Genomic DNA, 15,000 nt, shown 5'->3' on the forward strand with positions numbered 1-15,000 from the left:
CACACACACACACACAGAGAGAGAGAGAGAGAGAGAGAGAGAGAAAGACAGACAGAGGGAGTGATGGAGTCAGACAGACAGAAAGAGAGTGAGGTCAGTTCATTGTTACTCAGCCCATCTGTCAGTGTATTTAGCACACAAGGGATGAGTGACAGAGAGGAGTAATGGGACAGAGGAGCACAGACAGGATGGAGAAAAGAGAAGAGAGGAGAAGAGAAGAGAAGAGATGAGAAGCACAGAGCGGATGGAGAAAAGAGATGAGAAGAGAGGAGAAGAGAAGAGAAGAGAAGAGAAGAGAAGAGAAGAGAAGAGAAGAGAAGAGAAGAGAAGAGAAGAGAAGAGAAGAGAAGAGATGAGAAGCACAGACAGGATGGAGAGAAGAGATGAGAAGAGAGGAGAAGAGGATGGTTAGTGAAAGAGGACAAACTAGAGGCTGAAGAGGGACAGGGCTGATAACAGAGGAAAAGGAAGCTGAATAGAAGGCGATATGAGAGGAGGGGATGATATGGACAACACACACAAAGGAAATGTGTGTGTGTGTGTGTGTGTGCAGCATGTGCATCATCCTCTCTTCCTGTTTTTTTTCTTCATTCTCCTCTGTCTGGTCTGTGTTTTATCTATCTCTTTACAAACACAAACACACACACACACACACACACACACACACACAGCTAGAACATGAACTTATATGGTATTGGAGGAGCAAGAAGGAAAGACACAACTTCTGAGACAGATAAAGAGTGAGAGGAAAGAAGGAGAGAGAAAGAGAAGAAAAGAGAGGAATCATGAATGGATTGGCAAGAGAGAGCGAGAGAGAGAGCGAAAGAGAGAGAGCGAGAGAGAGAGAGAGAGAGAGAGAGAGAGAGAGAGAGAGAGAGGGAGAGGTCCCTACATGGAGAGGATGGGAGCGACAGCGTCCAGTGAGGCGATGAGGATGCCCGTCTCACAGATTAACCCCGTCAGCAGCAGGGCCCAAGTGGGCTCCCCATTGGCCTTCCCATGGCCAAACACCTGAGGAGAAAAAACAGCGCAGGTCAACACACATATGTCCTGTGGCATGCTGTTCTGTCATAGCAAGCATAATATACAGCACTGTCTTTGAACCTAGCGGATATTACATCATGAGAGTCCTATATGCAAACATGAAACAGCTGGTCAAACGCATGGCCAACGATTCACATAATATCAATTGTAACTAGTTAAACATGAGTTCAAAATCATAATTCTGGATTTTAAATGCAATAGATGCTCACAGTGACTGTGTTTACATGCACTTCAGTATCCCGGTTATGAGGCTTATCCCGATGTTGATCATATTCAGGATATGGGGTTTACATGAACACAGAGAAACCTGGTTATTAATATCCCTGTATACGTGATGAATACTAGTATTCCAGTTACCAACAATACAGTTCTATTAGCTCACATTATTTCTAATGCAATGACGCATTTGCATGATAAACCGGGATAAGGTGTATACATGGAACAGTATCCCGGTTTCTTTCGGAGTACTCCACCTAGCATAACCGGATTACTCAAAACTGGGATAAGGGCTTATGCAGGGTTCTGAAATCGGGATATGATGTTTACATGCGTAAATACAAAAATGGGATACTTCAAAATCTCGATCATAACTGGGATACTAAAGTGCATGTAAACTCAGTCAGTATGTTGCAAATGGAGCATAAAAGTGAAGGCGTTTATGTACCATATAGAATAACTCAAAGCCCTAAAACATTTCAACTTTGGTCATTAATATAGTGTATGACATCTGTCATAGCACCAGGAAGTTTAGTACCAGGAAGTGCCAGAGAAACAGGAAGTGAGTTCTGACCTCCAGGAAGGGCACAATGCCGTCGCGCGCTATGGCCTGCAACAGCCGGGGGGCGCCGGTGAGACTCTGGAGCCCCGCCCCACAGCAGGAGAAGAATGAGCCAATCACAATCACCCACGGCGACGGCCACGACAACGTGCCGATCACCAGGTTTCCTTTGACCGAATCTCCAAACCTGTGATAAGATAACACACACACACACGCATGCACACACACAGACACACACACAAAGATGACACATCAGTATAACTATGCTCATAAGATAATTTCCAATCAGTATAAAACAAGGCTTCAGTAGGTTTGTAAATCTGTGTATGTGTGTGTGTGTGTGTGTGTGTGTGTGTGTGTGTATTCACCTGTGTATTCATTGTGGTGCAGGGCTCAGACACAAACTGAGGCACACACACACACACACACACACACACACACACACACACACACACACACACACACAGAGAGACAGGCTGACTCACTTGTCCCGCAGGACGGTTCCCTCAATGCAGGCTCCAAACAGCACAACACAGGACAGGTCTAGAGGAGGCCAATTAAGGAGCATAGCCCCCTGAGGGCAGAGCCCGAGGTGTGCACACACACACACACACACACAAACACACAGCGCCCCTGATCACCATAGCTACATATCAAGACACACATCAACCAGTAACACACACCTGTGATCACAACAGTCCCACTTAGCGTGACACACCAGTAGCTCGCTCACAGAGACACATACGATAGACCAGACCACACAGCCCTCACACAGTAACACATTTCCACAGTGGAAAATATGAGTCCACAGGTGGACAAATAGCACACACATGACCTGACCTAGAATCCTGCATCCAGTACATATGAGCACAAAGTATACTATACTGCACTCTCCTGTGACCACCATACTTAACATTAGGATGCAGTAAGCAATCAGTATAGATGATAATGTGTGAAAAAGGAGTAGGCAGTTCCTTTTAAACTACTTAGACTCACTAACTTTAATCTCATTCTCTAATGTAAAGATTAATTAAGCGAAACTAAAATGAGCAGCAAGAAAGAAAGGTTCCCATTGTCTCATCTCATTTCACTGATGCAACTATGAGGATTGCAATTGTCATGGTGAGCATCTGAAGGATACAGATGAAGGTGGTGGTTGCTATAGCGAGGATGGTTCCTATGGGAATAGACTTCTGGGCGTCCCTCAGGTCACCTGATCTGTTCGATCCCGCCATGATACCTGAGGAAACAGCAGGGGAGACCACAAAGCTCAGGTCATCCATCTCACCTCAGAGAAAACAAACAATGGCAGCCAGCACTGTCTAAAGGGGTCCACATTGACACAGAACAAATCACCTCAATGTCTGCAGTAGGAGACACAACTCTTCACTGATGTTTGAATACCTTACATGCCATACATGATCAATTAGTGTTTAGTTAAGTTTATCATTAGAATGAATCCACCAATTAGAGACACACACATTTAGAGAACTTGATAAAAGTTATGCATCATGTTTAAATCTAAACATCTGAGATGTCAATGTTTTGACTGTTCTGAGTTGCTTGGTAGGAGTGTGGGCATCTCAAAGCAGTGCATCTTTTGACAAAGGTGTGTGTGTGTGTGTGTGTGTGTGTGTGTGTGTGTGTGTGTGTGTGTGTGTGTGTGTGTGTGTGTGTATAGTATGTGTATAAGCGTACCGGTCACTGAGGGGAAGTAGATTCCCACGAGCAAGGTGAAAAAGGTGGCGATGTCGTTGGACACATACGGCAGGTACATGTCCTGAGACGTGTTTGTGGCCGGCTTGGACGGAAAGTTAATCTTCTCCACCAGCATGCCAGCAGCGCCGTACGTTGACCACATGTTCTCTGTGGGAGGCGAAAGGACAGAGAGGGACAGAGGGAGACAGAGAGATTGATGGAGAGAACGTAGAGAGAATGAGAAGGAGGACAAGATGACAGGCCGACAATGAGACATAAATGAGATGAGACACAGAAGAAATGAGACATAGATGAGATGAGACACAGAAGAGATGGAGTTTGTGTGAGAGGGAGAGAAGACATGGGTCAGTTGCTAACAGTTGAAAAGTATAAAGGTTATGGTCTCACCCATAGTCAAACAAAGCTGCATTAACACATTTTTATCTGTAAAAACTACCGAATAGAACAGAACAAAATATATAACTTCCATTACAATACATTACCGTTTGCTCTAAGCATACAACTGAACCATTAAGAAGGCAGTATTTTGGATTACTTTTATTTTTATTTTTTTCCCTGCAGTGAAAGCTGTATACACTATACACAGTTACAGTACATACCTGTGTGCCAAGACCTGTCAGTATGAACGAGAGTAGATATTTCCTGATCTACGTGGGCTTCCTTCATAACCCTTCTCCTCACCCCCCAAGAGTCAAGTCACTGCTGCAAGAGATGTTCACTGCTGCAGAGATGTTCTTACTGTGGCTTTTAACCTGGGCTTGAACCCCATGTCCAAGACTTCAGCCTTGTTCTTGAGACCTGCCCACTGCTACACTCACACCCTCTTTCCCTCAGTACAACTCTTTAATGACTGACTTAATTAACTGACCAGTAAAGGGCCTTTATCCAGATGAATGAACCTTTTGTCTGACTAACAAACCCTGAAGCCTGCATTTCACTTCAGAATGGGAACAGACTTGACATCTAGCTCTAAATAACTACGCACCCCATAGCAGGGGTAACTCACTTAGCTGTATTAACATTATGTCCCCAAGCAAGGATGGATGACACAGACTGCATCGGAACGTGGGATCGATCTGGCCCTGATGTGAAACAGGCATACTGTAAAGGACTCATTCCACATCAGAGTCAGGTGCATCCTGGAATATACTGCATATCTGCTTTGGTGAATGAACGGGCATTTCTCTCAGAGAAGCAAAGAGGGCATTTCAGGATAGACACGACACTAGATTTATTAAATTAGCCACTTGCATCCCAAACAACTCATAGCACAGCAGCATACCGGTAATCGTTCTCCTTTAGTGGATGGGTAGAGTGATGGTGACAATATGAACAGTAATAGTTCTTTTAAAGGGAATGGGCGGGCAGATTTGGTAAGCATAATGTTTATGCTTTAGCAGATGGGTGGGCATACCTGAAATAACCCCACTCATAAGGCCAGGAATGCCCTGCACTTCGGTGACCTCGTTTTCTCTGAAATACTCGTTGCACGAGGCGTTGAGCGATGGTCCATCGCAGAAAAGGCTCCAGAGCTTGGTGGTGACCGTGATGTTGTCGATGATCTCCGTCTTCAAGCACTTGTCGAAGTCGTGTTTCTGTAGAGAACGGTTCCCCAGCAGACAAATCCTAAAAAAAAATGACAAGAAGAACATTTTCAGGAACAACACCTAGAAGAGGGCAAATACTGACTGCGGAATGGCTCTCAGGCAGAAGCAGGTTGGAAAGCTTGTACCCACAGTCTTATTCACGCCAAAGTATGTTATAGTAAGTATTAATGCCAAAGTATGTTTAAGACAATTTATTCACTCTTGGTAGTGTAACAATAAATTATGTAAATTATTTGAGTCAACAAGTCTTTGTATTTGGTCTTTCATCGAGCAGATCCTTTCATTCAAAGCAACATTTCCTTTAGTATGTGTTCTTAGTAAGTACAGATATAACAATTTTAGAGTTGCTAGTACCTTCCTTTATGTGTTGAGCTACAGTTAAACGTGCGTGCATTGAACTCACGGGAAATCTGGGGGCTCAAAGATGGTCTTGATGACGCCAGCATAGATAGCGAGGATGGACAGCACCACGCACGCCAGGAAGACCAGGGCCAGCTTGTTGACGTACTTGACGCCCACAAACACCACCAAGGACATGAGGGTCAGGCATGCGGTGCCGTAAACACGCATGTTGTTCAGCATGGCCTCTGCCTCAAGCTCTTTCTCTTCCGCTTTGAAAATGGCCGCACTAGGCACTATATAGGTCTAGGGAGAAGAGAGGAAGAGCGTAGAGGTTCACTTTATTCCATCATGCAGGTAGCGAAACTAAGTCTGGTCAGGCGAATGGCTAGGAACTTGTATAATAAGTGTAAGATATTTCTTTGAATATTTAATAATTTTACTATTAAGTTAACATTTACCATGTAATGCTCAGAGAATAAAACAACAGACCAAAACTCTACAAACATCTACAATGAACATACTGTAGGCTAAGCAAACAGGAACTAGGATCGCATTGCCTTACCAAGAGAATTTCGATGGTACCCAAAATGTACATAGCTCCTGCAAATGTGGTGCCCAGATAAAAGCAAAGGCCTACAGCACCCCCAAACTCCGGACCCAGGGACCGAGAGATCATGTAGTATGAGCCTCCAGCTACAAATGAAGTAGGGCGACACATTAGTTCCTCAGGGACAAGTTCCAGGGCAACACATTTGTAATAATCACCAAAGTATTTTTGTTAGATCCAAATTGATTGCCATTACCACTAGTGGTTACTGTGTTTAACATGCTATTAGGTCAGGGGAAATTTATTCTTCCAAACTGGGCCTAGCATTTATCTTTAATTAGCGCTTTAGTGGTTGATGGCGTACTGTGTTCAACATACTATTATGTCAGGGAAAATTAATTCTTCCAAACTGGGCCAGGCATTTAGGGTAAAGTAAAGATGTTATTACAGCACTAAAGAAATCATCATACACTACTCACAAAAAGTCATGGATACTCGGCTTTCGGGTGAAATTTTAGGATTAACCTAAAATCCAACATTAAATTTAAACTTTTTGTGAGTAGTGTAAGTGAAGCAGGATCAGTCATGAAGACATTCAGTACCTCATTTAAAAGAACTGGGGATGATTACAAAATCACAGCAAGATAAATCTGAATAAAAATGAGATTACCCCCAACCTACCTGGGACAACACCATTTGTTGCAATGGCACTCATTGATATCGCTGTCAGCATGGTCTGTGTAGATCAATAAGAGATTAGTGAGGACAGGATGTGATACATCTACATATGTCATTACATCAAAGTGCTTCAGACATGTGGCATTAATCCAAGACAAAGCAACTCTATGTCCTTTCGAGACACTGGACATTGTAAAAACAACAAATCAGGGCAACTCATCAAGGGTGGGATTTAGTTACTTTTCTGTGATTCAAGAACATTAAACGTTTGATTTTTTTCCCCACAAGGATATCTGCATCTGTCGCTTACGTAACCCACCCGTGCGCCAGCCGTCCTTGAGTTGACACAGTCGGACTGACCAAAATAAATCCCCTCACTGATGCTTCCTATGCCCCCACCACCCCCACCCCCCCGGCCCTCGCTGCTAAAATCTGGCCCAAAGCCAATTAGCTGGTAATTTACCTCGCACTGAAGATTAGGCCCCACCGGCAGCAGACTGTTACTACGGAGGCTGGTAACTCGACACACGGAAGTTCATACCCGCTATTCTGGCCTTAGAGTTCAATTCATCACTTCAATTAGTGATGAATTGCAAAATTATTTGTCATGTTCATACTGAGCAACCCCCGCCCCCCCCTCCTTCCCACTCAACATTCTTCTGATTTGATCTTTGGAATTGAAAGATTAGGGTGGATTTAAAAATGTAATTTAATATAATTGCACAGCAGATAGACACGAAACAGGAACAGACGAGTAACTTGGAAAAAGTAACAAACACTTGTGAGACATGTGACAGGTCAGACTAACCCTGTGTCACCACAGCTCCCTGTGTGTATGTGTGTGTGTGTGTGTGTGTGTGTGTGTGTGGGCCATGGCGGTTCATTTCATTACAGCCATTACACAACAGTCACTCAGAGGAGATCTATCTACCCGCCGTCCTCACCACCTCAGTCGTGACTCGATCAGACACACACACACAAGCACACACACACACACACACACACACACACACAAGCACACACACACACACACACACACACACAAGCACACACACACAAGCACACACACACACACACACACAAGCACGCACACACACACACACAAGCACACACACACAAGCACACACACACACACACACACACAAGCACGCACACACACACACACACACACACACACACACACACACACACACACACAAGCACGCACACACAAGCACACACACACACACACACCAGGCCCACATCTGTCCCTCTCTGAACAGAAGATTACCTCTTCCTCTCTGCCCTGCGTTTAATTTGTCTGTTTGTGTATCTGTCACTTGTATACGATGTGTGTTCGCTAATGTGTGTTGTTACACACATCTATTTGAAAGACATCTTAACTCCCTTGCAAGGGGAATTGAATTGATTGAACTGACGGAATTAAAGTGAACCAAAATGAACTGAAATAAAGTGGTCACATGACAAATTACATCAGAGGAAGGGAGCGTAATGGAGCGCGAACTCTGCGGTTGTGTCATTGTTTGGACGGGGTTATAAATAAGAGAGTGGACCGGGCAGATCAACGCTGACGCTGGCGTTGACGTTGATGACACAGCAAGCTGCCAGCCAGGTCCTGGCAAGCGCAGGTGGCACTGTCTCAGAAATGATCTGGGCTAAACTTGGAGCCAGGGAGCGGTGGCCAATGACAAATTCATTGACTCTCGTAGGGAGTGATTGATAAGAGCACAGTACATACTGTAAACACACACACACGCGCACGCACACTCACACACACACACACACACAGACAGAGGATCGAATACACATTCTAACAAGTGCAGACATTCTTTAACTTATACAGTACATGATCATATGAGCATACAAAACCTATCCAAAAACATATCTAATTAAGACAAACTCTGCATCAACGATACAGTAGTAAAGGTACATGAATTGAATGGGGTATTAGATTGCAGGAGCTGTTGAATATTAAATGGCTTGAGTGGTGTTGGTGTGTGTGTGTGTGTGTGTGTGTGTGTGTGTGTGTGTGTGTGTGTGTGTGTGTGTGTGTGTGTGTCTCGCACCAGGTACTCACACAGGAGCAGCACATGGCCACGATGATGAAGGACTCGAGGATGCCGGCGGTGCCGACGATCCAGGTCATTCTCAGGAAGAGGATGACCCCTAGAATGTTCTGCAGGCACGGCAGGTACACGCCGATGAACGTGCCCATCTGCGGGCTCTGGAGACAGGGAAGACAAACGGAAACAACCGGAAAGTTAACACGACCCAAAAACATCTAATACCATAGAGATCAAGATGTGTGTTTCAAATCATTATTGTCTATCAAAACATCTAATACCATAGAGATCAAGATGTGTGTTTCAAATCATTATTGTCTATCAAAACATCTAATACCATAGAGATCAAGATGTGTGTTTCAAATCATTATTGTCTATCAAAACATTCCCATCCATCTAAAACATATATAAAGCTATGGAAAAAAATATGTTTATATACATAATAATTATTATGATTATTATTCTCAATACAGCACTATCAATACACATTTAATATATTATATGTAAGCAAAGAGTGATTGTGCTTTTCATGATTCTTACACTTTTACTTAAAATTACTGGACACTTTTCATCCCACAAATAACTTACAAAAAAGCAAAACGACATTTTGTTATTCTATGAGTACTGCATCAATCGATAGTGGCAATAAGAACACTAAGATGCTTTTCAGTGCATTTCCAACAATAATAAACAACAGGATATTCGTCTGTAGTGATCGAACCGATGTATTTAGTGTCCAAGCTAATTAATGACTGCTTTGCCTCGTGCTCAATAACTCGTCTGCGAGACGCATCAAAATGAATATCCTCCACCCCTCCCCCTCACCACTGTAGCAAAAACAGGTCCTCGCCAAAACAGCTTTCCAATAAATACACGCGACAGCAACCCCAAGAGCATCATGCACTGCGGAGAAGCCTTATCAGAGGAGAGGAGGGACATGAGGAGAGATAGTGCCCTCAGGAAGTAGGCTAACGAAGGGGAAATCAATCATCTGTCCGGCAACAACAAGTTCAATGCATACCAGAGCGTCTATAGCCTAAAGTCTAAATACTCATACTCTATAGCCTTATCCGCATCACTGAGGTAGACAAGCCAGTTCACCAAAACCTAGTGCCACAGGCAACATCAAGGACTATGGAAATCTCTTTTACTCCATTATCTAACTTACTGGGCTACATCTCCCCATGGGTCCTGAATTAAGGCCTGACAACGGCCAGAGGAGCAAGTATTTCATTAGGTCGTGTTCACTACTAGTGGCTTTTCATACTGTAGCCCCAAAGGGTGCTGATTAGTTGAAAGAGTACTCTCAGTCTAACAAGCAAAAGGATTATTTTTTTCCAAGAACTAAGGTTTGAAAACAACTTTCTAGTTCCAAAACGTTTCCTCAAAGGGGTTGTGGAGATGGGACAATTCTTTGTCATGACAAATTCCTGGAATGATTTCCATTTCCGGTTACTTTCCGCTGGTGCCGAAAGGCCAACCATGAAGCGGAACGTAAGGAATGTGCTCGTCGGTGTTCTCTGGCCCCTTGATGCTGGCAAGGGAAGTTCACAGATCGCCAACAAGTTTCTCCCGCCCTGAGAACGTCAACTTTTGAGGCAGGCAGAAAAATAAAATATTTGCGTGGGCGATCAAAGTGCAGAGAACATGGTCACCCTGGTCAGGAAGTCTATTATGCAATGTATGGCTTGCAAAAGAGTACAAGATCAGAGAAATGCACAGAGGTATGTAGATAGCGATGTATGCTCAGTTCAATCACAGGGCAGTTCAATCACAGAGCCTCTTTGAACTAATGCTAGCACAAACAGGTCAGGATATTTGCATCTACGCAACACTACGCGAGGTTTCATCATGATCTGTGCCTAGTGGTTTATGTCATCCTAATGCGGGTGAAATATCTGGACCTAGCTCTGAGCAGCCTCTACTCATATCCAGCTTTGGCTTGTTTCAGCTATCAGAACTGGTTTTATGTGGTAACATATAGAGGGCACTTCAATGATGGCATGTCTTTTGAACTAACAAGTTGGCACAACAGCCAAAAATGTCTAACTGAACGGCTCTGGCATGAACTTCACACGAGGGCGACTTCCTGAACGCGAGTGTTTGCCAGCGGTAACGTTTCAATCGCTGCTGATGGTTAACAGTCCAGGAGGGTGTTTGTCAGAATGTAGGCCAGTGTTGGACAGTAAGCTCGTCACCTTGACAGCTTTCTTCTTGGCTCCCTCGTCGTCGTCGGCCTCCTCGTGCTCTCTGACCCCCTGCGTGAGGTTGGTGTAGTTGGCCAACTTGCTGAGGAGCGACGACACCATGGGGTTACTGTCCATCTCCTCCTGCAACACACAAACAAGAGCCACAGGACACGTTCATTCAACAGACACCAATGATTTCCGCCTTAAGAAATAGACGTGTACGTGTGTGTGTTTTTTTTTTGTTTTTTTTAAAGGCATGTTTTGGTCCGCTTGACTTCTTGAAAAAACACACTTTTCCACACTATGCTCATTCGTTAAATCAAAACTTAGAATGTATTTTGTAAAATGACAGGCTTTTTTTCCAACTGAAGGCTATAAGTAATAAGTATATATATATATATGCGTGTGTGTGTGTGTGTGTGTGTGTGTGTGTGTGTGTGTATGTATAAATATATAGTAAAAAGGATGCCCATGTAATAGCAGCTTAGACATTCACAGGAACGAAAATAGACCAAGCTGCGGGCAAATTATGTTACTCAAAATGCAACAAAAAAACTACAAATGAGACGAGCGGTGGTTTGCCGTCTTGCAGAGGCTGTGGAAGTGGGAGCCAAAAACAAAACCAGCAGGGAAGATCTCCAAGAGTCCAGAGAGGGCCTCTCAGACTATCAGAAGCACAACATCCACCTCTACCACTCCATCTGTCACAAGCGCTCCATGACTGACCAGCCATACCATCTCTCTTAGGCACTCTGCTGCCTGTGACCGACCGTCTCTCTTAATGGTGGCATGTGTGTATGTATATATATGTGTGTGTGTTAGGGCTGTCAATCGATTAAAAAAATTAATCGAATTAATTACATACTCTGTGATTAATTAATCTAAATTAATCGCATATATAATTTTTGCTGTGAAAGTATTTTAAATATTTAAATTCAAATGAATCATTGAATAATCAGCATTAGTGACATTAAAGTTCAAAAACTCTTTTATTATTATTTTCACTGTTCAAATAATGGCCATAATAATCTATGATATGACTTAATATGCTGAGGAAATAAATTCAAAAGTACTTCGGGAAGAAGTTTTTTTTTCACATACAAGGCATTTCAGACCAGATATAACACAATGAAAATAAACTAACACTCCCCTCAATATCAACAATGTCTTTGCATTGATGTGCGACTTTAGAGTTGACGAACTTCGGTAATATGCAAATTCCTTGCTGCAGACACTACAGAGGACTTTATTTTAATCAACACTTTATTTTTATCAACACCATCAGGCTGTTTTTTTCAAAGTAAATGTTCTAATCAATGATCTAGGCAGCACATTTTCTTCTCTCTCCTTCATTTTACAATCTAATGGTTACTGACTAGAACGGCTATACGGCTAACTAGAAAGGTCATACGGAATCGATTAATCTGCGCTATTTTTTTAATCAGTTATTTTTTCTCAAATTAATTAATCAAAATTAATCAGTTATTTTGACAGCCCTAATGTGTTTGTGTGTGTTTGTGTGTGTGCATGTGTATGTCCGTGTGTTTACCTCAAACAAGGCCATGTTTTTGCCGTCGTACAGTGTGCCTTTGTCATTGTCTGTGTTGTTGATAAACGGGCTGCTCTCCTTCGGGTTGCCATCACCTGAAAGCACAATGGGAGAGAGAGGAAGGTTATTATGAGACATGGCTGACACCATCGACATCCCACACTACACGCGTCATACAAAGGGAGAACACATGCTGCACGCACACGGTTCTTTTCAAGCAAAACATGGAATGTTCTAGAGTCCACAATCCCACTTCCATTGCTCCGGATTGATCCGCTTTAAATTGGGTCACAGAGAAAATCAATGCTTTCTGCTCACTTGTCCTGGTCAGAGCAGTAAAAGGCTGCGGATGGTTGTACACTACAGGCCAGAATGTTAATGACTTTTCATGACGTAATAAATATCCGGACTTAACCAATGCGTGCTGAAATTTACATGGAACCAAACTGAAAGACCAAGGCTTACTGGTGATCTGAAGACTGATGGTTGTGTAAGTGGCCTAGTAAAATAAATCAATAAAATAAGTCAGACCAAAATAAATCAATAAAATAAGTCAGACCAAAATAAATCAATAAAATAAGTCAGACCAAAATAAATCAATAAAATAAGTCAGACCAAAATAAATCAATAAAAAAGCCACAGTAGTGTGTGTGTGTGTGTGACAGAGAAAGAAAGAAAGAGAGAGAGAATGTGGGTGTAGCAGCTTATGGTCAAAATGGTCAAAACATGGTTGCCTTTTAAGTGTCTAATTAAATTTGCGTTTTCCAAGGATTGTTTAAAATCTCAAATTTGTGACTTCAAAAGAACTGCAAGCCCAGCCTTTGACCAAAGCTTTATATAGGAACAAATAAAATCTGACTTGTTTTATTTTTCAGAGAAGAACACACTTGGGGTGAGCATCAGTGATTTTAGTGACTTAAACTAAACTTCACAGCACAACACGATCCAGCATTTCCCATAATGCAATTACACAACCATTGCAACTCACACATCACCCCTAAATATGGCACTTTACACTTCACATCATTCTGCTCATAGGCGCCAATATCACAAGACTAGAAATTCACATACTGTATGTACTCAGACAGCAATCTTTGACACAGATCTGGCCTGTTATGATACTACTATAATTCGTCTGGGTCCACATATGACTCTGATTTCCCTTTGGCCTGTCAGATAGCGCGCACGCACGCAGACACGTGCACACACACACACACACACACACACACACACACACATAAACACTGACACAAATACACACACACACATATGCACACATACACACAGACACACACGCGCACACATGCACGCACGCACACACACACACACACACACACACACACACACACACACACACACACACACACACACACACACACACACACACACACACACACACACACACACACACACACACACACACACACACACACACACACACACACACACACACACACACACACACACATCTGGGCATCGTTCTCACTGGCATTTCCCCCACAACGGCCAGGAACTCCGCAGCCGCTCCGGGGAACATTCCGGCATGCTACTGCGACTCGGGTCGGACACTTTGACGTTCTCTCAGGGGCACAGTGAGGAAAGCAAATGTTTTGACGTGGAGTGTGTGGAAAGCAAGCCACCTTTCAGTGCCTCTCACATGCAGGCAGGCAATACCAATGCGCCGACCTGCTAACATGGGCGTCAAAATGAAAAATGGACAGGTAACACAGTCGCTCCACAAACACAAGGCATGTAGAGTAAAATAGGGGTCACGTGACCCAGAGTTGCGTATCGAACACCTGCCACAAGAATCGATTGAGAGAGCTGCTGAAGGTCAAACAAGAGCCGGGAAATGACAGGGTCAAGGTCACTGGGGAACAAACTGCTTCCATTCCTTACAGAAATACAAATAAAAGACTAAAAGCATTACATTTAAAGGATCTTAAATTCAGCTTCAATATTCCCTAAAACCGTGCAGAATCTTTTAATGTGTATTTAGGGATCATTCATTTGGGAACCAACTAAGGTTGTCCTGAACCTGTTACTATACAGTATATAGGCTAGAAGCCAAACCCTTCTGCAACTTGGGGTGGACATTACATTTTGAAAATGTCACTGGCAGATTTTTGGGCAAATTCACCAGCCACTGAAAATTTAATTATTCCTTTGTGTGAATTGTCTGAAATCTGCCAGCCACTTTTGTATTTTACCATCATTTGGCTGGTGGCTGATGCTTATTCCCATATCCAATTGCAACCATGCAAAACGCCACTTCAACTTGCCCCAAAATTTCTCTTTAAATGAAGTGCCCGAGTCATCTACAGTAGTGGCATTACGCTGGTAACTTTTACTGCTTCATCCGTTGCCTGCTGTAAGAGGCTTCCACCTTAAGCCTTAGAGTAGTGACTGGACAAATCCCTCATGTCCTTGCATAGATACCTTTATACACACACTAGTGTTACACACCGGCATTGTTACAGCCTA

General features: G+C 43.2%; 1 protein-coding gene across 6 annotated transcripts in view; it reads right to left on the reverse strand.

The window, feature by feature from the left end:
* Nucleotides 1-15,000, reverse strand: part of slc12a7b (solute carrier family 12 member 7b) — a 77,411-nt gene that overhangs the window by 20,578 nt on the left and 41,833 nt on the right. For all 6 annotated transcript variants that reach the window (XM_076290276.1, XM_076290275.1, XM_076290280.1 and 3 more), the window contains exons 2-13: nucleotides 12,517-12,611; nucleotides 10,977-11,108; nucleotides 8,793-8,939; nucleotides 6,719-6,773; nucleotides 6,053-6,183; nucleotides 5,552-5,793; nucleotides 4,956-5,167; nucleotides 3,521-3,688; nucleotides 2,964-3,062; nucleotides 2,308-2,365; nucleotides 1,835-2,009; nucleotides 893-1,011 (exon numbers count right to left, since the gene is read on the reverse strand). In XM_076290276.1, coding sequence (XP_076146391.1) covers nucleotides 893-1,011; nucleotides 1,835-2,009; nucleotides 2,308-2,365; nucleotides 2,964-3,062; nucleotides 3,521-3,688; nucleotides 4,956-5,167; nucleotides 5,552-5,793; nucleotides 6,053-6,183; nucleotides 6,719-6,773; nucleotides 8,793-8,939; nucleotides 10,977-11,108; nucleotides 12,517-12,611 — 1,633 coding nt within the window. The remainder of the gene's footprint in view (nucleotides 1-892; nucleotides 1,012-1,834; nucleotides 2,010-2,307; nucleotides 2,366-2,963; nucleotides 3,063-3,520; nucleotides 3,689-4,955; nucleotides 5,168-5,551; nucleotides 5,794-6,052; nucleotides 6,184-6,718; nucleotides 6,774-8,792; nucleotides 8,940-10,976; nucleotides 11,109-12,516; nucleotides 12,612-15,000) is intronic.

Source organism: Alosa pseudoharengus, unplaced genomic scaffold (genome assembly GCF_046254945.1).
Source record: "Alosa pseudoharengus isolate Yale_2024_CS ecotype anadromous, Long Island Sound unplaced genomic scaffold, YU_APseudo_1.1 YU_APseudo_1.1_scf_18, whole genome shotgun sequence".
Lineage (NCBI taxonomy): Eukaryota > Metazoa > Chordata > Actinopteri > Clupeiformes > Clupeidae > Alosa > Alosa pseudoharengus.